General features: G+C 44.8%; 3 protein-coding genes across 3 annotated transcripts; all 3 read left to right on the top strand.

The window, feature by feature from the left end:
- Positions 1-7281, top strand: LOC114448792 (IgGFc-binding protein-like). The gene is made up of 13 exons (XM_028425968.1): positions 1-127; positions 363-946; positions 1045-1612; positions 2073-2644; positions 2724-3285; positions 3346-3542; positions 3643-3778; positions 3860-4191; positions 4267-4831; positions 4908-5500; positions 5576-6141; positions 6731-6857; positions 7219-7281. The coding sequence occupies exons 2-11, from the start codon at positions 365-367 to the stop codon at positions 6062-6064; spliced, it is 4596 nt and encodes a 1531-aa protein (XP_028281769.1). The 5' UTR covers positions 1-127; positions 363-364; the 3' UTR covers positions 6065-6141; positions 6731-6857; positions 7219-7281.
- Positions 7196-8968, top strand: LOC114448358 (IgGFc-binding protein-like). Its single transcript, XM_028425273.1, has 5 exons — positions 7196-7765; positions 7835-8034; positions 8122-8499; positions 8595-8866; positions 8953-8968. The coding sequence occupies exons 1-5, from the start codon at positions 7639-7641 to the stop codon at positions 8966-8968; spliced, it is 993 nt and encodes a 330-aa protein (XP_028281074.1). The 5' UTR covers positions 7196-7638.
- Positions 8969-10628: 1660 nt separating this feature from the next.
- On the top strand, positions 10629-23983 carry fcgbp (Fc gamma binding protein). Its single transcript, XM_028425967.1, has 23 exons — positions 10629-10684; positions 10776-10823; positions 11686-12918; positions 13007-13359; positions 13469-14048; positions 14134-14732; positions 14821-15388; positions 15505-15770; positions 15849-16190; positions 16280-16853; positions 16937-17136; positions 17353-17494; positions 17583-17911; positions 17994-18573; positions 18661-19259; positions 19630-20197; positions 20304-20902; positions 20983-21550; positions 21626-21825; positions 21912-22292; positions 22414-22700; positions 23562-23611; positions 23727-23983. The coding sequence occupies exons 1-22, from the start codon at positions 10663-10665 to the stop codon at positions 23569-23571; spliced, it is 9048 nt and encodes a 3015-aa protein (XP_028281768.1). The 5' UTR covers positions 10629-10662; the 3' UTR covers positions 23572-23611; positions 23727-23983.
- The last annotated feature ends 521 nt before the right edge of the window (positions 23984-24504 follow it).

Below are 24504 nucleotides of genomic sequence, written 5' to 3'. Positions count from 1 at the left end.
AACATATTTGACCTTTGCTCCAGTAATGACACTCAAAAAGCCCTTTGCTCCATCTTGGAGGCTTACGCCGCTGCCTGCCAAAATGTTACAGTTCACACTGAAGAGTGGAGGAGCAGGACTCTCTGTTGTAAGTGTTATGTTCGTGGGTTTAGAAATAAACACAATCTGATTGCAGGTGTTATGTTTATGCAGATATGTTTGCACATATGTTTGCACATGACTGAACACACCTTTTTAAAATCCTGCTATTACACCTAACAGCTGCTTCTATTACAGTGTGCTGAGTATGTCAGCAAATTTAGAAGCTGATGTGTGCAGTTTTCTATTCTCCATTGTTTATAATTTTTCTCTTCTCTTATTAGCCATGTCCTGCCCTTTGAATAGCCATTATGAGTTCTGTGGCACAGCCTGCCCTGCCACCTGTGAGGTCCCATTCAGTTCGAGCCCCTGCACCCTGGCTTGTGTGAAGATGTGTCAGTGTGACCGAGGGTTTGTCCTGGAGGGTGACACCTGTGTTCCCTTGTCCCAATGTGGCTGCACTCATAATAGCACCTACTACCGCAGTAACCAGACCTTCTGGGCTGATGAGGACTGTTCTAAATGGTGCGTTTGTGACCCTGACACCCACCAGTTAGTGTGCCATTTGGATTCTTGTCGTGCTGATGAATACTGTGATATTCGAGATGGAGCTAGAAGGTGCTTGCAGAACCAACAACAGACATGCGTGTACTCCGGGAATCACATAATCACCTTTGACCAACATGACTATGATTTGCACGGCACCTGCCAGTACCAGTTATTGGGCTTGTGTGGACACAGTCGAAACCCTGATGCCGTTAAGGTTCATGTACAGACAGATGGACATGCTGAGTCTGCACTTCATGTTTTGGTTAATGTAAGCGGTACGCTAGTGGAGCTCAACAGCAAAAACGATGAATACATTGAGGTGAGTGTGACGCAAGAATAACAAACAAACTTAAAATTCTGTGGATTTTTTTAACTTGCTGCACTTGCTTTAAAATGCAATTTTGGCTCCCCCTACAGGTCAACGGTGTCATAAGGAACATGCCTTGTCACGTCAGCCCCACGGCACTGGCATTCTCATTGGGGATGCACACCTACATTTACTCAGACATGGGCTTTGAATTTAGTCTGAGCATAGAAGGAATAGTCAGCATACGTCTCTCCAGAGAATATGCCAATTCTACTTGTGGCCTCTGTGGCAACTTCAACTCTGATCCTACGGATGACCTTGTAGCAGGTGACACACAAGAGCCCCTCAGCCCAGACCACTTTGCAAAGCTGTGGCAAAGTGGTCAGAATCCTTGGTGTGTGGAGGGCTGTCTAGGAGGAAGCTGTCCAAAATGTTCATCTGAGCGTCTGGCCCGATTCTCTGACCCAGAGGCTTGTGGGAAGATTCTGGAAGTTAATGGACCATTCAGACACTGTCATGGCAAAGTGGACCCCTCCAGCTTTTACAAGCGCTGCATCAGTGACCTGTGTCTTCATGGAGGTCTCCAGTCTGTGCTGTGTCACTCCTTGGCAGATTATACTGCTGTCTGCCTTTCCCATAAGGCTACAGTTTATGCCTGGAGGAGTCCTGGATTCTGCTGTGAGTGTTAATGTGCTCCCGGTTCTGTTGTGCAAGTGACTTAAATTAATATCCTCTACAATTGTTACAGTGCTGTTTGGAGTTCAGCATCATTGCACACCAAATGAAATATGAAGAAATTGCAGATGCCTCAGCAAGCACATAACATTTCATTGTGTTTAGAGTATTATTGATCACAGGGAAAAAAACAAGGAAAATAGAATGGAGATTGCATACAAATCAGATACTGTATATGACTGTTGCTAATGTAAAGTTTGCTTGTGTATTTATAGTAAGTTGGAAATGGTAGTTTTAAATTAGATGTAGGGTGTACTTTTGAGTCATTGATATTGAAGCCACAACCTTTCAGGTGTCAGTGGGCCACTAGGTGGTACTAATGCATCACTGGTCAACCTTAACCTTTACAACATTTTCCTGTCTTCCTTCCCTAAGTGACTGATGTCTCTCTGTTCCTCTGCAGATCCATCGTGTCCCACCAGTACCAGCTACAACATGAGTTCCGCCTCTGTTCCCCTCTGCCTCGGTTGGCAGAATAACACAGTAGAGATGCCTCTTACATTGGGAGAAAATTGCCTCTGTGAAGCAGGGCTAGTTCGCAGTGGCAACATCTGTGTCAGTCCAGAAAACTGTGGCTGCTTTCACCATGGAGAATATTTAAAGGCAGGACAGGTGTTGTCTACATGTAAACAAAGCAGCTCGTGTCAAGCTGGTGGACATGTGAGCTGTTATAGTATTTCTTGTCTCGGGGAAGAGGAGTGTAAGCTTATTGGGGGTGTTCAAGGTTGCCACCCCCAACCCAAAGAGGCGCACTGCTCTGTTTCTGGATCCCAGTACACCACATTTGATGGAAAGACATTTGAATTTTATGGTTCATGTAACTACACCTTGATGTGGACGTGCTCTCTCAAGAAAATGGGTGTGGAGCATGTTTGGATTGCAGCACAGGGCAACCAGAGTCACGGCAGGCAGATCTACATGCAAATCAATGAAATGCAGTTTAAGATCTCAACAGAGTTTCCTGGAAAGATTCAGGTAATTCATGTAATGACTTCACCTGATTCATTCACCACCTTCAATATTCAATCTGTATTGTGTTTTTTTCGACTTCCAGGTAAATGGAATTTATGAGCAACTGCCATTCTCTCAGAGCAACATCACTGTTTATCAGAAAAATAGATGGTTAACCATCAAGGCCTCTCAGTCCATTGAGCTTATTTCTGACCTACGAAACCACATCCTAGTCAAAATCCCTGACATTTACCAGCAGACAACCTGCGGACTTTGTGGAAACTATAACAATAATCCTTCAGATGACCTGCGACTGTCCAATGGCACCATCACCACTGATCCTGCTGTGTTTGGATCATCATGGAAGTTGTTTGAAGTTGACTCATCCTGCAGTGACACATGTGACAGCACCTGTCAGATCTGTCAGACCCCTGTTCCAGAATACACCTCTGACCTGTACTGTGGCCTTCTCACCCATCCCAGTGGGCCATTCTCTCCTTGTCACCATTTAGTGTGCCCGCAAAAATATTACTCCACCTGCATGAGAAACCTTTGCATTGCAGAGGGTCAACACTGGGCCTTGTGTGATGTACTGCAGGCGTATGAGGCAGCATGTAAGAGGGCAGGAGGAATGGTTGATCTCTGGATGAATATTACAGGTTGTGGTAAGGTGATATGTTGTATGACACAAAAATTAACATGATGATTAACTTGTCCTTGTCCAGCTCATCAGTGTCCACAATTTAGCCATTACAGTGACTGTGCCAACGCTTGCTCCTCACTGTGTCCTGAGATTAAAACGGATCAGTGCCCTATAAACTGCGAGGAAGGTTGCCAGTGTGACACGAGGCACCTTTACAATGGCCATACCTGTGTACCACCAGAGCAGTGTGGCTGTGAAATGGATGGGAGGAGCTTTAAGGTCGGAGTTGGTGTTTCTTTCTCTCCTACACTCTTAATTTAAATGCTTCTACGCTATCATTATGAGTGTTTAAATTTAAATCTAATATTTGCATTTTCAGGCCTCTGAGAGTAAACTTTTACAAAACTGTACTGTCAGCTGCAGCTGTGCACCACCTCTTATCTGTGAGCCACACTCATGTCCTCCACAGCACAGCTGCATGGTTTTAGATGGAGTCATGGGCTGTCACAAAGATGGTGAGAAGCATATCATTTTTTGTTTTTTTGTGCATTGACCACATTTGTTTATTTTAATTAATAGTACTGCATTTTAAACAGAACCAATCACAGACCCATGTGAAGAAATATGTGATGAAATGGAGAAATGTTACCTGAGCAGTGGCTTGCCTGTTTGTGAGAGTCGCCCGGGTCTGTGCTGGGCAGAAGAAGGCCAGCACTACCTCACCTTTGATGGGCTCAGCTACAGCTTTGAGGGCACCTGCACCTATCTGCTTGCAGCCAGTAGAGGAGCAGCATGTGGTCTAACGCCCTTCAGTGTGTCATGGAAAAATGAGTACAACGGCGGCAGGGCTAAACCCACAACACAGGTCCTGACTGTGCAGATGTCTGGGTTCATCATCCAGATGGGTAGAGAAAAAGGCAGCATACATGTAAGTAAATGTAATTCCTTGGTGGCATTGCTGCTGTGGTGATATTTGTTACCGTGTCTATTCTTAAATTTTCAGGTTAATGGCCAAGTGACTTATACTCCAATTAAACTGCTACGTAGTAAGATCCAGGTCTCCTACAGAGAAGGCAAAACTCATTTAAAAACTGACTTTGGTCTGCATGTATTCTTTACCTGGAACTCCACTGTTGTCATCACACTTGACCCACACTACAAAGGCAAAGTCTATGGGCTGTGTGGCAACTTTAATGGTGATTCTCAAGATGAATATTCTGCAGCTACATCTGGTTCCCCTCCTGTTAATACAAGCGTGGGACTTGCACAGGTTTACCAGCTCTTTGATTGGGACCCTAACTGTTGTACTGGCTGTGCACAAAAACTGGATAAAGCGATGCTGCTTGCAGACTTTGTGTCTAAAGATTTCTCTAGTCAGAGAAAAGGGTGTGCTGTGCTCAAAGAACTAAATCGTCCATGGTCCCACTGTCACAGTCATGTTGATCCAGAGTCCTTCTATCAAAGTTGTGTGCACATTGGAGGCTCCATGGCTGTGGACAATGCCATAAATTTCTATTCCACTGTCTGTGAAGAAGCTACTGAGACCTACTACAGCAAGGTGGCTCCTGGTGAGTAGTCATGCTGTGGAGTGTAATATAATGCCGTTTTATTGCTCTGTGGTTTCATGGCAGTAAATCATTTCAGATGCAACCTGTCCACCAAACAGTATATACAAGACCTGCGGCTCAGCCTGCCCACCCTCCTGTGAAATAAACACCACTAGCTGTATGCAGATCTGCATTCAGGGCTGCTTCTGTAACCCAGGTTTCCTCAGGAGTCCACAGGGCTGCGTGCATCCAAATCAGTGTGGCTGCTTAGACCCCAGAGGTAAATACCACAGTCTCAACTCGACATTCTGGATCCCAGACAACTGTGGTCAGAGCTGCAAGTGTGGACCAGCTGCTGGAGAGATCCACTGCAGCTCGGACCAGTGCCCCAGAGGGATGGTCTGCAGCCAGCTGGGTCACAGGAGAGTGTGTCAACCAGAAAAACCTCTGAACTGCACCATTGTCACTGGGCTACATTTTACAACATTTGATGGGCATCATTTTGACTTTAGGGACAGTTGTACTTACTCATTAGTTGAAACTAACCACAACCTAACTGGAGTGACACCATTCAGGATCACCATCTCTGATGCAAGTTGCTACAAAAGGTTTTCTCCTAGCTTTACCACAACCCTGTCAGTCTATGGCTTAAAGGTGGTGGTAAGGAAAGATGAGCCAGGAAAGGTTTTGGTGAGTGCTCACAAATCTTATTGAATAAAAATAGAATCCATGGAATCTAATTCTAATGTTTCTCTCCAATCTCAGGTGGATGGCTTATATAAACCCCTACCGTATTTTCATCAAGGAGGCCGGCTGAATGTCTACAGAACACCTTCATCTCTCATCATTCAAACTGATGTAGGATTGCAGCTGATCGTCTACAGCACTGGAACTCTAACCATCATCCTCCCCAGCAGTTACAGCTCCGCTGTCTTTGGTCTCTGTGGAAATGCTAACAGTGACCCACAAGATGACGAAATGATGCCTGATGAAGAACTCGCCCAAAATACACTTGAGTTTGCCCACAGTTGGAGGGCTCATGAGGCAGAGCTGTGTAGGTCCAGCTGTCCCTCCAGGATGAAAAAATATCCCTCTGAGGTGCAGAACCTGTTTCAAGGCAACAACTTTTGTGGGGTGTTGGTGAATGAGCTAGGGCCGTTTGCAGACTGTGCATCAGCGATAAGTCCTGATCCTTACTTCCACAGCTGTGTGGAAGATTTCTGCTCGACTGGTGGACACTACACAGCTCTGTAGCTCCATTGCATCTTATGTTGCAGCCTGCCAAGCAGCTCACTTGCCCGTGAGGCACTGGAGGAGTGACACTTTCTGTTGTGAGTACATGTTTATCAACCACTTGTTATTAACCAGGATGGGGAAATGGAAAATTACTTTTGAGGTTTATTGGCTTTTTTTCCCCCTAAGGCTGCAATTTCACAAACTTTGAGAAATGTCTATAATTGCTAATATTTATTTTTCTAGAACTACAATGCACACCAAATAAATGAACAGGTATGCAGAGCAGACATATAATGGCACACTTAGGCTATCCTTATCTCTAACTCAATAGCTCCCCTATGAAATCTTTTACTGCTCTTTGTGGGGAAAATGTATCATTCAGGAAATGTCTTTTTATATTCTTGGACAAATTGGCTACAACACTCACTAAGAAATTGAAACTCATGAATTTAACAAGGTGACTATATTTTAACCTTTTTAAATCGCTATAAAAATGATTCAGTTCTCCCAAGGTTTTGTCCATTTAACATTTAAGTTAGAGCCTTTGCTCTGTGTTTCAGTCCATTACCCAACAAAAAGACTGAGTATTCAAAGGGTGGAAATCTTTATATGTATACTTACAAAGTGAATGATGTATAAATGTATGACAAGATTGCTGAATTATGTTTCTGTCCCCCCTCCTAGATATGTCATGCCCCAAGAACAGCCACTATGAGCTCTGTGGTACTCGATGTCCTGTTGTGTGCACTGAATTCTCCTCTCCAGCCAACTGCAGTGGAGGTTGCGAGGAGGGTTGCCAGTGCAATCCTGGGTATGTCCTCAGCGATGGTCAATGCGTGCTGGCGTCTGACTGTGGCTGCATGCATGAGGGAGAATATCAGCCTGCTGGCGACTTCTACTTGGAGAAAAGCTGCCAGAAGTGTAACTGTAGAAGAGGAGAGGTGACCTGCAGCCCTATGGAAAGCTGTTCAGCAAACAAAAACCTTGCCTCACAGCATGGGGTCTGCCATGTGTTTGCCGGCTTTGGCTACATCACTTTTGATGGTGTTGTTCTGCCTCACCATGGAGCTTGTACTTATGTCCTGTCGGCTCTCTCTTCAAAAGCTTTACATGACTACACTCTGTTACTGTTTTGAGTTTTATTTACTTACAGTACCTTTCTGTGCCTTCAGATAGATGAGGAAGACCACAGCGTTCCTTTTAACAATGAAGAACTTCAGGCATACCACGTTGGCAGCAGACTGATAATCATCACACTGTCCGGGGTGAAAATCGAATTGTCTTCCACCCAATACATAAGGTTAACCATAACACAGGTGGATGATGCCACATCTTCTGGGCTCTGTGGTAATTTCAATGGTGACAGATCCAATGACTTGCAGCTGAGAAGTGGTGATCTTGCCAATAGTTTCTCAGAGTTCCTGCACAGCTGGTCTGCTCCTGGACAACATTGCAATGACACTTGTGGTAGGGAGTGTGGTGAGTGCAGTGTGTCTTCACATGATGGTGTAGTCTGTGACATCCTGTCAGTCAGTAGTCCTGCATTTAATCATTGCTGGAACAGTTCTGTGGAGCATGAAGTTTACACTCTTATGTGCATGAGGGCCGTTTGTGCTGGGGCCGGGCACAGGGCCATGTGTCTAGCCCTGGAAGCATACTCTCTGTCCTGCCAGGCTAAAGGAATACCAGTAGGACCGTGGAGAGAGAACACACTTTGCTGTAAGTGAATAATCCTTCATCATAATTTAAGATAGGAGCTGCTCTAAATCATGCATTTTCCACCAATAGCTCTCCAGTGTCCTGAGCGCAGCAGCCCAGCAGATTGTTTGGACTCCAGCTCCAACTCGTGCCTTGCCCTGCTCCAGCCTGGCTCTTCAGCAGCCAGCTGTGAAGATGGCTGTCAGTGTAGCTCTGACCGTGTGTTTGACGGGGGTGAGTGTGTACCCTACAGTCAATGTGGGTGCACTCTTCATGATAAGTATATCAAGGTAAACACTGGCTTAATATAGACCTAAAAATGCTCATGAGAATGTTATATATGTTCGAAGCAGGTGCAGAGTTTTTTTTCTTGTTAGACAGATGAGCTGCTGTACATGAAGGACTGCACACAGAGATGCTGGTGCCATCCTCTGGGCGGAGTTATGTGTGAGGAGGTGAGCTGCAGCCCAGGGCAGCAGTGTGCTTTGAGGAGCGGCTCCTGGGGCTGTTATGAAAGACCTGAAGTTTGTGAGCTCAGGGGCGGGTTGCATGTCTCCACACTCAGTGGGCAGCTGCTGCACTTGGAGCCTCAGTTATCTTACAGCCTGATGTCCGTCTGTGATGAGGCCAGTGTTCAGTGGTTCAGCTTGATCTCTTACCACGGACCCTGTGATGGCAGCTCTTCAAGGCTTGTCACTGTGTTTCAAATTCTTCTGCATGGAATGTCTCTTGCCATACAGCAAGGCACAGTAAAGGTGTGAGTCCACCAAGGAGTCTGTTTAGAAATGAGTAAAATATGTCTGAGCCATTGTCAGAGTTTGTTCTTACTGTTGTTGTTTTTTCCCAACAGGTGAACGGACACTTTGTGTCCCTCCCTCACACTTTGGCATCAGGTTTGACCCTGACATCTGGGGTGAACCAGAAAAAATCAGAGGTCACGGTGATCCTGAGGAGAGATGCTGGGCTGGAGTGGGAGCTGCAGATAGATATTGGTGTTACCATGGTGACAGTCAAGGTACCTCTGTGGTATTCAGGCAAATTGTGTGGTCTATGTGGAAACCTTAATGACCTCTACTCGCATAACTCTGTCAAGTCATGGGTTCTCTCTGATTTCCCTGGCTGGTGAGTGATGCTCTTCACAGTAAGCAATAGTATTGGGCGTATTCACTATTTCATGATTTTAATGAGTATTTTCTGCCTTTTCACAGTGGCTGCTCTGGATAACACCTGGCCTGTTAGTGTTCTGAATATTGTTGTAGATTTTTTTTAAATAAAATTATGACTGTTCCTTTGTCCATCATTTCAGTGTTGTACACCTTTTTTGAAATAAGTCATCTGATCAATGCTGAATAGGCTCTAGCAGAAAAAACAGTAATGAGGGCACACCTTTATCTAAATACAATCCAACAATAACTTTATAATAACTAAAGCATGCTGACTGATGCCCTGCCCTAGGCCTTAACACCAATTAAATATTTGTGCTTTTGATAATTTTCTTAAAAAAATCTTATGCAAACTTTTGTGGGCCGAGTCATATTTACCCGTTATGACTTACTAGAGCCTCCACTGCCCACTGTTATTCTTTGACACAAAATCAACAGAAACCACCCATTCAGGTGAACTACCACCATACCACAGAAGTGTTGGTTTAATGTTTGATTGATATGTCCCATAAAATAATCCGCCCAGTTTGCAAGCTTTACACGGGAGGACATTTCTAATGACCATAAAAAGATTAAAGGACACAGTGTCAATATGGGCAGAAATGTGATTTGTCGGCTACACTAAATAACACACGCACAAAATGGCTGAAACAAAGCCATGGCTGTGAATCAGCACTCAATATGCACGCATATTAAAATGTTTTCTTTAGTCAGTAAACAAATATGCTGTGAGTTGCAGGCTTCAAAATTCGCAAAGAAAACAAGCAAGTTCCCAGAAGGTCTGATGATGTAAATTTGCTATAATTAATAGATATTTGCATATTATCCTGATTACAAAAGCAAGCAAACCTGTCCCTACACAGTGACCACAGCTGCAACCATAGCAACTGTCTGTTATACATAACACCTGTCTGTTCTTGATGAGGTACAGACTGCAGAATACGCTGGCCAGTCAGAATTGAGTATTAAACCTACCAGTGTAATAGTTTACTTATGCATGAAATGTTAAGTTGTTAAGTTTAACACAAATGAAACTGGATGACGGTGCAACTATTCTGAGCCTAGATGTTCAAAATCCAGCCTTGTTATCAACTAGACTGTCCGAGGTCTACCCAGGTGATCGTTGAGTCACTTTGAAGATAAGTTGTAGTAGTAGTTTTTCTCTTATCACATACTTGCCTTGCCCACTATAAAATCAGTAATATTATTTGGTTACACCAGAATATACAGAGCAGTTGAATGTCTGCAGGTATACTGATCAACCTACATCTGCTTGGTGTTAAGCTTAAACATCAGTGGGACTTGGTTCTCTTGGTTTAAAATAAAGTGATGATAAAAAGTTACGTTGTATAAACTTAAAACCAAAAGCAGCATTCATTCCATAATCTTGTCAGTTAAGTAATTAAAAAAAGTTTAGAATTATTTGTGCCATTTGTGTGTGTGTGTGTGTGTGTATGGAGGGGGGGGGGGTGGAGAGGTGCGACAGGATGCAAATGTCACAGGGTGTGTTATTTCAGTGAAATATGACTAACTACTCATAGACATATACACTAGTTTGTGACCTCATGCCTATGTCAACATGCAGCAGGACCTACAAGTCAATGCCAAGTTCTGCCTTAATTTGTTTTAGAGGAAGGGTATTGTTATCCGCATGTCATACCTGCTGGGGGTTTTCATTGGTTGGTGTTTTTTTTTTTTTTTTTTTATCCCCGTCAGCATATATAAATTGAATTGATGAAACATTAAAAAAAATTAATGCATGAATGCCTCATAGCAGGTAAGCATTGTTCAGCTGGAGGTGGTGGAATGAATCTATTTATATCCACGTAATAATTTAACCTAAATATTAAATCAAGAATCTCTTTCAGCCATGGGGACCATGCTGCTGCTTTGCATTTTGGGGGCTATACTCAGCTGTAAGTAAATGTTTAGTTTTTTTTTTAAACTGTGGCAAGATTCAATTTATTATTGTTCAGAATTATTTCAACCTTTCATTAACAACTGTTAAATCAGACAACCTGAGAATTCCTTGGCAAGATTTTTACCAAATAGATGTTCAGTTTTAGTCGTCACTCCCTTCTGTTAAGAGTATTGTTGTGCAGATGCCTATATGAATGTGGCAGAATGTTTAACAAGTAAAAAAAAAAAAAATTGCAAGTGCAGCACATAAAGGATAGCCATCTAAATTGAAATGTGCTTTTGTCGGGGATAGCATTTACCTTCAGCTGTTATTGAGTTGGACCTATTAAAAGTGAATGGGTGAAACAGGAGTGTAATCTAAATCCCCCAGGCCTTGACTGAGCTCATAAAGTGGTCTTTTCACAGCAAAAGCACAGATATTGATAATATTTCCATTATACAATTATATTGTCTGTGCAAGTGAGTTATTGAGTGCTGCTGAGGAGCAGTCAAGTGACTATTCCTCCGTCTGAATATCTCACAATTGTTATCAAGAAAAAAGCAATCCATTATTACAGGCTAGCATTCATTGGTTTTTTTATTTGAAATGGAGGCATTTTTTTTGTTTGTTTTCATGCTGTATATTTGATTCAAGAAGTCTCAAACCACATTTCTGTATTGCCAGTATGTGAATCCTTTCATTGCCTCAGCACACATACTCTAATTAATTTCCTAATATTTTGTTTGACATGTTGTCATCATCCTTAAGGATTTATTAGGCACAGTTGACTCTGACCCCTTCCATTTTAGCTCTCCTGAATATCCCTCTCATCGATGTTTTTGTTTTGTTTTATGTTTTTTTTTTTTTTTTTCCACCAGGTCCTTCTAGTGCAGGATGGGCTGGGAGAGAGTTTGTCCTGTCATTCATGCTGAATTATGCTCCAAACTATGACACTCCTCGCTTTCAGCTCTACATCACTGCTATTCAGGCCAATACTAAAGTGACAGTGCAAGTGCCCTCTTTGAACTTCAAGCAAGAAAAAACCCTAAATGCAGGAGAGGGGGTCACCATCACCCTTCCCAATCATGTTGAGATGTACGGCAGTGAGACGTATCTCAATACGGTGCGCGTTGAAGCTTCAGCGGACGTGTCTGTGACCTCCTTCAATTCCAAGCTGTACACAGCAGACACCTCTGTGGTGTATCCTATCACTGAATGGGGCACAGAGTATTTTGTCTTGACACCTCCTGGAACCCCTTATGGCAGCTTCAAAGAGTTCTCTGTGACAAATGGAAAAGATGGCAACAAAGTGGAAATTTTCCCACAAGGGTCAATCAAGTTCCAGGGTCGTGTCTATGAAGGTGGCAGCCAGATGGTGATAGATCTCAAGCCGTATGAGAGTGTCCAGCTCCAGAGCACAGATGACCTTTCTGGAACCAGAGTTTCCTCTGAGCATCCTGTCGCTGTTGTCACAGGTCACAGTTGTACCTGGAGATTCTCAAAATGCAACCACGTTTATGAGCAGCTCTTGCCAGTACGCAGCTGGGGTTCCAGCTTTGTTGTACCTCCGCTGAGCTTCCAGACAAAATATGATAGCGTTTATCTCCAGGCCTCCCAGAAAACTCAAGTCACTGTCTTCATTGGCAACCGTAAAGATGATTTGTCTTTGACCAGGGGACAGATGATCGAGCTCCAATACCACAATCCTGAAACTCTATCCATCCAGGCTGATCGTGGCATCCAGGTCCTCATGCTCTTCAACGGAGTTACCTACGGCTGGAATCAATACCGTGACCCATTTATGATAAATATAATGCCCACAGTTCGCTTCTGCTCTTCCTACGCATTTGAAGCTCTGGATGGTTTTGAAAACAAAGCCCTGATTGTGGCACAGACCAGTGCAGGTGAACAGCTGCGTTTGGATGGTGCCAACCTGCCCAGTAACATTGAGTGGAAAAAGATTGCAGGGACAGATTTCTCTTGGGCAGAGATGTCTTTCCAAAAATCTGGCAGACACACTGTATCCAGCTCTGGTTCCAGCTTTGGTCTGTACAGTTTTGGAACCAGTGAAATGAATGGTTATGGTGCCGCAGGACAATGTTTACAGCCAGGTAAGCTTAATAGTAACTCCACATGTTTACCCCAAATATTTCACATACATCTACTGTAGTCATACTCATGCTGTATATTGTTTTGCAGGAACTGGGTCTCTGTCCTGCAGCAGTATCACCTGCAGTGTAAATGAGGTGTGTGAGATGAAAGGTGGGTATCCAACCTGCGTTCCCAAGCCAGTAACACCCATGTCTGGTATCTGCTGGGCTATGGGAGACCCTCATTACCGTACGTTTGATGGACGAACATTTGACTTCATGGGTACCTGCACATATGTCATTGCTAAATACTGTGGAAAGGACAACAATCATCCAGCCTTTGAGGTGCTCGCCCAGAATGAGAACAGAGGAAGCCTCCGGGTGTCATATGTTGGGCTGGTCATAGTGAAGGTGTACGACATCACCATCGTAGCAGTCCGGTCTGAGACGGGTCGTGTCAGGGTAAGGCTTTTACATTACTTTGAAGCTTCTGTTTTTTTTATGCATTAAAATGCATACAAGTATACAATATAGCTTTATAATATTCATGATTCTGTTTGTATTTGTGCAGGTTGACAATACTCTGTGGCATTTGCCAGCAACCTGGAAAGACAACAAAGTGACAATGTTTCAGAGTGGCCGCTCTGTGGTCATTGAGACTGATTTTGGCCTGGTTGTCCAGTATGATTGGGAGCACAAACTTGAAGTCAGACTTTGTGGCACATATGCTGGTAACACATGTGGTCTCTGTGGTAACTTCAATGGCAATCCCAGTGACGATTTCACCACGCCAGCAGGCACTCAGGCAAGTGGGGCGGTAGCCTTTGGCAGCAGCTGGAAGGTCCCTGGGCTGGTGGCAAACGCTCTGTGCAGAGATGACTGTGTGGGGGGGTGTGAGAAATGTGAGCACAGTTTGATAAAGAAGTGGGAGGGTGAGGTGTTTTGTGGCCTCATCACACTTGTAATAAATGGGCCGTTCAGCAAATGTCATGGAGTCATTGACCCACAAGCATACCTGGAGAACTGTAAATATGATATATGCATGGGTGGTGGTCTTCGGCACTTCCTATGCAGGGCCCTGGAAGCTTACACTGAAGCCTGCCAGGCTGCTGGGATCCTGATTCAAGACTGGAGGAAGATAGCACAATGCCGTGAGTATAATATTTACAAAATGAGACAACACTTTTTTTTTCAAGCTTTTTGTCACAATCTCCTTTCCTTTTTTTCTCCCTGAAGCTGCCAAATGTCCAGCCAACAGCCACTATGAGCTCTGTGGCAATGCCTGTCCTGCCACCTGTTTAGACCCTAATGCTCCGTCTAAATGCAAGCGCCCCTGTGTGGAGACCTGCACCTGTAATGAAGGCTTTGTTTTAAGTGGAGATCGGTGTGTGCCTGCTGCTAAGTGTGGCTGTACATATGAAGGTCGATACATTCCTCCTGGGGAGGCTTTCTGGGCTGACGACCACTGTCAGAAGTGGTGTAAATGTGATGCAGGAAACCGGCGTGTTGAGTGCCAAAATAAAAACTGTGGGGCAGGGGCTCAGTGCAAGGTCGTTGATGGCATAAAAAAGTGTCAAGCAGTGTCCTACAGCACCTGCCAAGCCACAGGTGACCCCCATTACATGACCTTTGACAGGAAGACGTTTGACTTCCAGGGCACGTGTGTGTACCAACTTGTTGCAGTCTGTTCCAAGGACCCAGACTTAGTGCCTTTTGAAGTCTTGGTACAAAATGACCACCGTGGCAGCAAGGTGGTTGCCTACACTAAGCTGGTGGAGATTAAGGTGTACTCTATGAGCATTGTCATAACCAAGACACATGCAGGCCTGATTATGGTAAGAAGTGTTGTGAATTCTGGTCATATTCAGCACTTAAATATTTCATTGTGTGGCATATAAATACCACTGAGTGTTCTCTTCACAGGTCAACGACGAGCTGGTCAACCTACCTGTCACGCTGGCTGAAGGAAAAGTATCTGTGCATAGGAGTGGCTGGTATGCCGTTGTGGTCACAGATTTTGGTCTCAAAGTCACCTTCAACTGGGAAAGCGCTGTGTTTGTGACACTCCCGAGCAACTACATGGGAAGTGTTTGTGGCCTCTGTGGCAACTATAATGGCAAACCCCAGGATGACCTGATTCCAAAGAACGGCAAAGAACCCATCTCAGCAGCAGATTTTGGAGCCAGCTGGCGAGTGGCCGAGATCCCAGGCTGTGTCGAAGGCTGCAAAGGGAAGTGTCCTGACTGTGATATCTCTCAGAAGGTTCAGTATGAGAAGGGAGATTTCTGCGGTATAATAAGAGATCCCAAAGGGCCGTTCCGTGACTGCCACGCCAAGGTAGATCCAGCAACCTACTTTGAAGACTGCGTTTATGACGTGTGCTTGTATAATGGCAGGAAGGATGTGCTATGTCAGGCTATTACATCGTATACATCGGCCTGCCAGGGTGTGGGGGCCAAGGTGTACAGCTGGAGAACCAGCCAGTTCTGTGGTGAGAAGAAGATTCCATTCAAAAACATGATTTGTATTATATGACAATTTAAAAAAAGGGACAATACAGCCACCTACTTTTGCACTAATATGCCTATTATGTCCCCCTTTCCACAGCGGTGAAGTGTCCCATCAACAGCCACTATGAAATTTGTGCAATTGGCTGTCCTGCAACTTGCCAGAGTCTGTCACCACCTCAAGGCTGCCAGGCTTTTTGTGAGGAGGGCTGTGCCTGTGATGAAGGGCACATCCTTAGTGGCGATATCTGTGTGCCCTTCTCAGAGTGCGGCTGCACCTACAACGACCGCTACTACCGCGTCGGCCAAGTATTTTACCCCAATGGTCAGTGTCAGGAGGAGTGCAAGTGTAAACAGGATGGAGAGGTACCAAAGTGAACAATTGAAATAATTTGATCAATGTGAATTTGCAAAATGAAAATAAGATTTTTTTTTTCACCACAGGTTGAGTGCAAGAAGTTTTCATGTGGCCCTAATGAGCAGTGTAAAATTGAAAATGGCATACAAAAATGTCACCCTGTTGGCAAGGGTGTGTGCCAGGCTGCTGGTGACCCCCATTACCACTCCTTTGATGGGTTAGCATTTGATTTCCAGGGCACTTGCACCTACACACTTTCTAAGAGCTGTGGGCTGGAAGGCACCCACCTGGTGGCCTTTTCTGTTCAGGTGGAAAACGTGAAGTGGGAGGGGATGAGGGGCACAAACGTGGTGTCTGTCACCAAATTGGTCGCTGTGGAGGTCTATGGCTTTACTCTCATTATGAGGAACAACATGTTTGGAGTTTTGGTGAGCCAAAATGATTTCCATAGGATCTGATTTTTTTTGCCATATCTGGTGACTGACGTGTAACAGATTTCATTATAATTTTCTTGTAGGTAAATGGAGTGTTTAACTATCTTCCTGTCAATCTTAAAGACGGCCAAGTCCTAGTGTATCAACAAGGCATGCAGTATGTTATTGCAACAAACTTCGGCCTACTTGTGACCTATGATCTGGTCTATCGTGTGACAGTCACAGTGCCTGGTAACTATCGTGATAAAGTGTGTGGCCTTTGTGGCAACTTCAACGGGGACAAAAAAGACGACTTCAAGATTCCCAACGGACAGATTACCAACAACGTGAACACATTTGGCACATCCTGGAAGGTCACCATTCCTAATGTTGTGTGTGAAAACGGCTGTGAGGGCAATAACTGTCCTCAATGTGACGCAGCTCAAAAGGCTGTTTTTTCAGCGCCCACTTACTGTGGCATTCTAACAGCACCCAAAGGTCCTTTTGCAGCCTGCCACAAAAAACTGGACCCAAAGCCATATTTTGATGACTGCGTGTTTGACCTGTGTGCTTCCAAAGGCGAAGGAAAGGTGCTGTGTGACAGCGTAGCAGCCTATGCTTTTAACTGTCACATGGCAGGAGTGGACGTGAATGACTGGAGGACACCTTCTTTCTGTCGTAAGTGACCAAAAGAGTCCTCAATTTTATACCTCGTGTCCTTCTTTGTTTCATTAATATACTTCTCTTTCTCTTTAATTTAGCCATGAAATGCCCTGCCAACAGTCACTATGATGTGTGTGCAGAGGCCTGCTCTGCTTCCTGCCCTGGCCTAACACAGATTGTGCAGTGCCCCACCGGCTGTACAGAGGGCTGTGAATGTGACACTGGGTTCTTATTCAATGGGCAGTCATGTGTCAGAGCGTCTGAGTGTGGCTGCTACGACAACGGGAAAACTTACAAGGTACAATCCTGCAAATGTGTGTAAACTTTTTTATATTGGTGGACTTCGGCCAATTTAATTTTGGATACGCGTGCTGAGAAGTTCACCTGGGGAATTAATTAGCAGATTGTCTAAATTTGTGTGTCTCTATGGTGAAGTAAGCATGAAATAATGTGAAACATTTTAACATAACTTTACTAAGTAGTATTTCTCCATAATGAACATATGTGCTTCCAGCCTGGTGAAGTTGTGTATGAGGACGACTGCAACACAAAGTGCACCTGTAATCCAGCATCAGGTCTTGCCTGTGAAAAGCACTCCTGCCCTCATGGCACCAAATGCCTTGTCAAGAATGGAATCAGGGCATGCTACAGCACAGGCAAGACACTAATACTGTATATCTGTATTTGCTATTTTATCTCTGTCTTCAGGTAAAAGTGAAAACGGTGCATTTCCTTTGCTTGTAGATCCATGTAAAGATGCCAACTGTCGGGTCCAAGAGACATGTCGTGTTGAGAAGGGGGAAGCTGTTTGCATCCCTAAGTACACAGGTATTTGTTGGGCCTGGGGTGACCCCCACTACCACACATTCGATGGCTACAACTTTGACTTCCAAGGCACCTGCAAGTATGTAATCTCCAAGACCTGTGGTGACCTGGACGGTCTTGTCCCATTCACTGTCACTGAGAGGAATGATAACCGTGGAAACACAGCAGTGTCTTTTGTGAGGGAGGTAGAAGTGTCTGTGTATGGGTACACCATCACACTCAAAAAGAACCAAGTTGGTCAGGTCACGGTAAGATTTCATTGTCCTGTAGAGGTGTTGTGTTCTATATTAGTATGTACAATATTTATTGCTCTGTTTCTGTGCTCTTCAGGTAGATGGGGAGTTGTTAAATCTTCCTGTATATCTCGCTGAGGATAAAGTGTCAGTGATTCAGCGTGGGTACACTGCAGTGATTCAGACAAATTTCGGCCTGGTTGTCTCCTATGAGTGGAACTGGGAACTTGTCCTCAAGCTCCCCAGCACCTACTACAACAGTGTCTGTGGTCTGTGTGGCAACTTTAACGGAAATAACCGTGATGAACTCCAGAACCCAGATGGCAAGGCAGTCTCTTCAGTGATTGAGTGGGGCAAGAGCTGGCAGACGCCCGATCAGGACAAGGATCATCCTTGCTGGGACACATGTGAGAAAAACTGTCCTACCTGTGACAATAATGATATTAAGATCTATGAGACGCAGGCATTCTGTGGAGCCCTGACTGCCAAGACCAACAGTGTGTTCCAGAAATGTCATGGGAAATTGGACCCAGAGGTCTTCATGAACAACTGTGTGTATGATATGTGTTATAATAAGGGAGACAAAAAGATGCTGTGCCAGGCACTAGCCTCCTATAACAAGCAGTGTCGTGAAGAAGGAATAATAATCAAGGACTGGAGGAAAACATTTGGCTGCCGTGAGTATTTGAGAAATTATTTTTGTTCAAGATTGAACCTAAATGTTTTGGTAACTGTCTGTCTAAAGTAATGTAATGTTTGTCCAGCAATGAACTGTCAGCCCCACAGCCACTATGAGGACTGTGCCAGCCCATGTCAGCCATTCTGCCCATTCCCTGAGAAAAAGGAAACCTGCACCGATGCCTGCGTGGAGACCTGTGTGTGTGATAAGGGTTACGTCCTCAGTGCTGGTGTCTGCGTGCCTGCTAAATCATGTGGCTGCTCTTATCAGGGCCGCTACTACAAGCCCGGCCAAAAGTTCTGGGCTGATGAGGCTTGCGGTCGCCTTTGCGAGTGTGACACAACACTGGGCATGGTGACTTGCCGTGAGGCTTCCTGTTCTGCCAAAGAGACATGCACGGTGGTGGATGGAGAGCGTACTTGCAAACCCATCAGTCACGCCACTTGCACAGCGTCTGGTGACCCACACTACCGCACTTTTGATGGCCGCAGGTATGATTTCCAAGGCACATGTGTCTATCAGCTGGTCGGCCTGTGCTCTCAGCAGCCTGGGCTGGTGCCATTTAAGGTGACTGTACAGAATGACCACCGGGGAAGCAAGGCTGTGTCCTACACAAGGGCTGTCACAATTTCCATGTATGGGGCCACTCTCACTATCAGCAGAGAATACCCATACATAGTCTTGGTAAGTGTAGATATGTAAAGCATAAGGGTGATGTAATAAAAGACTGAATTGGTGTTTTTATGTGGATTATGTGGAAAAGAAATAGGCACAGTATGAAGAGCATTATTAAAGATATAAACAGCACACAGTCTGAGCTTCATTCAAATGAGAGGATGATAATGCCTTTTGTCACTGTGCTAATTCTGACATCCCTCATGCTTTTAATGCATATAAATTTAATTATTATTATATTAAAATTTGGATCCAGGCAGACTTAATTAAAGATTTAACTGCACATTAGAATGGATTAGCAAGGTCCGCAGAATTATTAAATCTATAATCTCCTAAAAATATGCCTCTCTCCCTCCCTCCCTCCTTTTCTGTTCTTCAGCTCAATGGCCAAGTTGCTTTATTGCCTCTGGATTACAATAATGAGCTGGTTGTATTTCTCAGTGGCTGGAAAGCTGTGGTGGAGACAGCTGCTGGTATCACTGTGACCTTTGACTGGCTGAGCACAGTGAGTGTTACTCTGCCCAGCTCCTACCAGGATGCAGTCTGCGGCCTGTGTGGCAACTACAATGGGAAAGCCCAGGATGATCTGGCCATGCCAAATGGCCAAGCCGCCCCTAATGGAGCCAAGCTGGGGGAGAGCTGGCAGGTCGCTGTTGTACCAGGCTGTTCATCAGACTGCCAAGGGGAATGGTGCCAGGCCTGCTCAGACTCCCAGAAGAAAGTATACCAAGCCACCAAGTACTGTGGTATCATTGTGGACAAGAACGGGCCCTTCAGAGATTGTCATAGCCAGGTTGACCCTGTTCCTTACATGGAGGACTGTGTGTATGATGTTTGTCAGTATCATGGACACCATGGCTCACTCTGTGATGCTGTGGAAGTGTATGTGTCTGCCTGTCAGAGCTTAGGAATCACCATCCGCTCCTGGAGAACAGATTCCTTCTGTCGTGAGTTTTTCTGTTTAACTTTTATTTTGACATTTTTAATCTTTTGTTTCAAAGTACTTTACCTTTCACATTGGTCCCTTTCCCCTTTTCTCATCCTATCCTGCAGCAATGAAGTGTCCTGCTAACAGCCATTACTCCCTGTGTGCCACGGGTTGCCCAGCCACCTGTGCCAGCTTAACCTCCCTTACCACTTGCCACAGGCATTGTGCAGAAGGTTGTGAGTGTGATCAGGGCTTCCTGCTCAGCGGGGAAATATGCGTGCCTGTGAGAGACTGTGGATGCTCTTATGATGGTCAATACTACAGGAAAGGAGACGTTTTCTACCCCGAAGACAAATGTATGGAAGAATGCACCTGTGGAGATAACGGGGCTGTGTCCTGCCAGAAGGCCAACTGTCGCCCAGGCGAAGTTTGTAAGCTTGTAAATGGAGTGAAAGGCTGCCACCCGGAGGGGCAAGGGAAATGTGTGGCCTCTGGTGACCCTCACTACATTTCCTTTGATGGGCGCAGGTTTGATTTCCAGGGCACCTGTGTTTATGTCTTGGCAAAGGTGTGTAATGACGACAAAGGCAGGCTGACATCATTCAGCGTCACACAGGGGAATGAGAAGTATGGAAATGGAAAAGTGGCTGTGACCAAGTCGGTTGCAGTGGCAGTTTATGGTTATGTCATTTACATCCAGCAGAAAATGCCATGGAAAGTCATGGTGAGTTCAACAACTTTATTCAAAGCATTTTTATGTCCACAAAAGCACCTTATAGTGAGTATGTTCCTTTCTCTGTCCAGGTGGATGATGAACTTGTGAACCTGCCCCTGTCTCTGAACGGTGGCAGTCTCACAGTCACACAGGAAGGACGGAACATAGTTGTCCGAACAGCCTTTGGACTGAAGGTCCTTTATGACACTGTATACTATGTGGAGGTGATCGTTCCTTCTACATACCAGGGTAGAATGTGCGGTCTTTGTGGCAACTACAACAAAAAAGATGGTGATGACTTCACACTTCCTACTGGGACAGTAACAAACGATGTCGACGTCTTTGGGAAGGCGTGGGTGGTGGACCTGCCTGATTACGTCTGCGGTGGTTGTGGAGGACAGTGCCCCGTATGTGACAAGGCTAAGGTTACCTTGTATGGAAAACCTGACTCCTGTGGCATCATGAGTGCACCTAATGGGCCTTTCAAAGCCTGCCACAGTATAGTTGACCCAGCAGCATACGTGTCTCATTGTATATTTGATGTTTGTGCTGTTGAAGGAAATAAAGATACTCTGTGTGACAGCGTGCAGGCCTACGCTTTGGCTTGCCAGAGTGCAGGCGTTCAAATCCAGCCGTGGAGGAGCAGTTCTTTCTGCCGTAAGTTACACACAACAGCTTTTGTTTTCTATGCTTTACACACAAATTTGTAACAATTGTTTTTGTTTCTTGTAGCTGCTTCCTGTCCTCCGCACAGTCACTATGAAGTGTGTGCTGACACCTGCGGTGGGACATGTGCCAGCTTCATTTTCCCATTTACTTGTTCTGAAAGCTGTTTTGAAGGATGCCAGTGTGATGCTGGCTTTGTTTTTGATGGTGTCCAGTGTGTTTCCCTGGACAGCTGTGGGTGTGTGTACAACGGCAGATATGTGACGGTAAAACTACACTGAGATCTCCATACATAGAAACTGTGCTATGATGGCAAGTGAATAATATTAACCCTCACAATGTATCCCTCCAGGTTGGCCAAACAGTGGTGGACAAAGATTGCTCATCTAAGTGTGTGTGCCAGGCCTCTGGGCTGGTGACATGTGAAAAGGTGTCATGTGCCAGCGACGAGGTGTGCACTGTAAGAGACGGGGTCCGGGGTTGCCACAGGAAACAGGGCCATTGTAGCATCAGCCCGGCCGGCCAGCTGAACTCCTTTGATGGCATGTCTGGAGCAATGGGAGTGCAGGGTGCATTTGAAGTGGCATCCCTGTGCGATGTGGAGGCTGAGCTGTGGTTCCGTGTGGTTGTAGACGTAAGGGTCTGTAGCAAAGGGGCATCTCCTGCTGCTGCTGCTGTGTATGTGTTCTTCAAGGAGGCCACCGTGACTGTGAACAGTGAAAAAGTGACCTGGGTAAGAACTAGTTTGCTTAATGGAGACAAACAGAGAAATACAGTTGTTGTGTCTCTAATTCACATATATAGTGATAATAATATTATGAAAGTGGTCCTTTAATTGATTTTGTCTTCTACAGGTGAATGGCAGGAAAGTGTCTCTACCCAGCAAAGTGTCCAATGAACTCACAGTCCAAACCTCGGAGAGATCTGTGGTCATTGAGAGGTCAACAAAAGTGCGGGTCACCTACTCTGTCTCACAGGAGGTCACCGTCACTGTTGACAGCAGTCTGTCTGGTAAACTGTGTGGCACCTGTGGCAACTACAACAACAATTCCAAGGACGACATGATAACTGCAGATGGGAAAATCACAGTCAAGGTGTCTGAAGTTGTGGACTCCTGGGGAGCTGGAGACTTTTCCAGATGGTGAGGAAACGACACAGTAACATTTACTTTGTGTAAATGCAGCAGGCTGATATCATATGATGCTACATTTACCACTTCACTTCTTGATCTCATCACAGTGCTCCTGATGTTAACTTTAATTGTTTCAGTAACGTAACGACTTACTGAGCTTTTAACCCTCAATTTCAGTTTTCATCTTGAACTCCATCTTCGCCTTTATTATGCAAACTGCGAGTTTAATTTGACCACTGAAATAATCAAGAACAGATCAGCGAGAGATGGGACAGCGCTATGACCATTCAACCGCTTATTCTCTTAACGTCTCTCTTAACGTGAAGAACTAAACAAGGACTCCGCTGAGCCCTTTTAAAGGAAAGAGAGTGTGGTTTTTAATTGCATTTGGTCCAATTTAATTAAGAAATGCCAGAGAATCCCCTATAGTAATTACTGATTAAAAAGCAGGTGAGGCTGACGGGCATGGCCATCAAAAGCTACCAAGCTTGCAATCCAATCACTGCTTGTCATCCAAGGACACTTAAGACTCATCCGGGTGCAATATTAATTTGAGCCCTCATCTTTAGTTTTGTGTCCTGGTATTAAGTCAGGTCTTTGGAGAGTTGTGTGGCTCCCTCCTCTTCTTTGTCACAGTAGTTGTGCTTTTGCCGGCATTTTTTTTCCATCACCAGATCAACCACCCCCCCACCCCCCCCCCCCCACCCCCTCAAGCAGCACAAGAAAAATACCTCAGGTCTGCTCCCAAGTGTTTGCATATGCTTTTTAAAAATACAATTTTCAGAAGCGCTGCTTGTAATCTCTGTTGCGCCTGAGTGGACTTTACTTTGCTCCACTGCCCTTTGACTGCAATTTTCTTTTTCATTGCAGTGGCCTGTAGAGATGTTGGTTCTGCTTTGATAGAAGTGTCTGGTACAGAGGTAAGAAAAATGTTGATTTCTTTCCCCCCAAAAAAACAACACACTGATGTTCTGTCATGATTTAAACAGCTGTACAGTACAGCTTACATGTGTGTGTTTTACCCTTATTAAACAGGATGAAGAACACTGCTCATCTTCCTCATCATACTCTCTTGATTCATGAAATGGTTTTTCCTGGCAATCTGGTCCTTCTATGGTTCACTTGTAGAAACACATAGCTCATTTTTGACCAACATCTCCATCTAGTGGGCAATAAAAAAACACCTACTATAAATAGTCCTTTCTGTCTTATTATACCTATTAAGAAATCTGTTACATAAAATGTGTCTTCCTGACCATCTTTAATAAAACATTCTTACAGTCAATGCTTAACTTTTGAGAGCTTTTTTGTGTCTTATTGTAGCAGCCTCCACCTGCACATGCCACAGACATCCTGTCAGCCTTGATAAGGAAACTATTTGTAACAAACGTTCGTTATGTAGGCGGACTACAAAAGAAGAGAAATGACAACATGAATGTCCACAGCTGCAGCAGCAGCACACACTGAGACAGAAGCTGCTGCCACCAAACGTGTTCCAGCCAGCTCTGCATGCTCTCTGCTGAGGGGGGTGGGAGTATGTGGCAGTTAGGTGTGGGAGACCTTGTGAAGACAGTTCTCATAAGGCTGAGAGAAAACATACCTCACTGCCAGACCATGAAAGCAGTGTGGTGTTTATGCCTGAACTTCTCTCTCTCTCTCTCTCTCTCTCTCTCTCTCTCCTGTCCTGCAGCACAGTAAAACAACCAGCTCACTGTTTGATGCAGCCTGCCTCTTATGTTTGGCTGCAGGGGGAAATGAGCATGATTTACAGTACATTATGAAATCACATTTTACTATCAGTGCTGGCACCAGG

This window comes from Parambassis ranga, chromosome 16, assembly GCF_900634625.1.
Source record: "Parambassis ranga chromosome 16, fParRan2.1, whole genome shotgun sequence".
NCBI lineage: Eukaryota > Metazoa > Chordata > Actinopteri > Ambassidae > Parambassis > Parambassis ranga.
Note: the sequence above shows the minus strand (reverse complement) of the source record. Positions and strands in the feature narration are given on the sequence as shown.

Bases quoted from the DNA above. Each gene is read 5' to 3' on its own strand.
- LOC114448792 (XM_028425968.1), top strand. From the start codon at position 365: ATGTCCTGCCCTTTGAATAGCCATTATGAGTTCTGTGGCACAGCCTGC. The intron at 3,779-3,859 runs GTGAGAAGCATA...CATTTTAAACAG, and splicing joins CATGGGCTGTCACAAAGATG to AACCAATCACAGACCCATGT. The intron at 4,192-4,266 runs GTAAGTAAATGT...TTAAATTTTCAG, and splicing joins GAGAAAAAGGCAGCATACAT to GTTAATGGCCAAGTGACTTA.
- LOC114448358 (XM_028425273.1), top strand. From the start codon at position 7,639: ATGTGCATGAGGGCCGTTTGTGCTGGGGCCGGGCACAGGGCCATGTGT. The intron at 8,035-8,121 runs GTAAACACTGGC...TTTTCTTGTTAG, and splicing joins TTCATGATAAGTATATCAAG to ACAGATGAGCTGCTGTACAT. The intron at 8,500-8,594 runs GTGTGAGTCCAC...TTTTCCCAACAG, and splicing joins TACAGCAAGGCACAGTAAAG to GTGAACGGACACTTTGTGTC.
- fcgbp (XM_028425967.1), top strand. From the start codon at position 10,663: ATGCATGAATGCCTCATAGCAG. The intron at 15,771-15,848 runs GTACCAAAGTGA...TTTTCACCACAG, and splicing joins AGTGTAAACAGGATGGAGAG to GTTGAGTGCAAGAAGTTTTC. The intron at 16,191-16,279 runs GTGAGCCAAAAT...ATTTTCTTGTAG, and splicing joins ACAACATGTTTGGAGTTTTG to GTAAATGGAGTGTTTAACTA.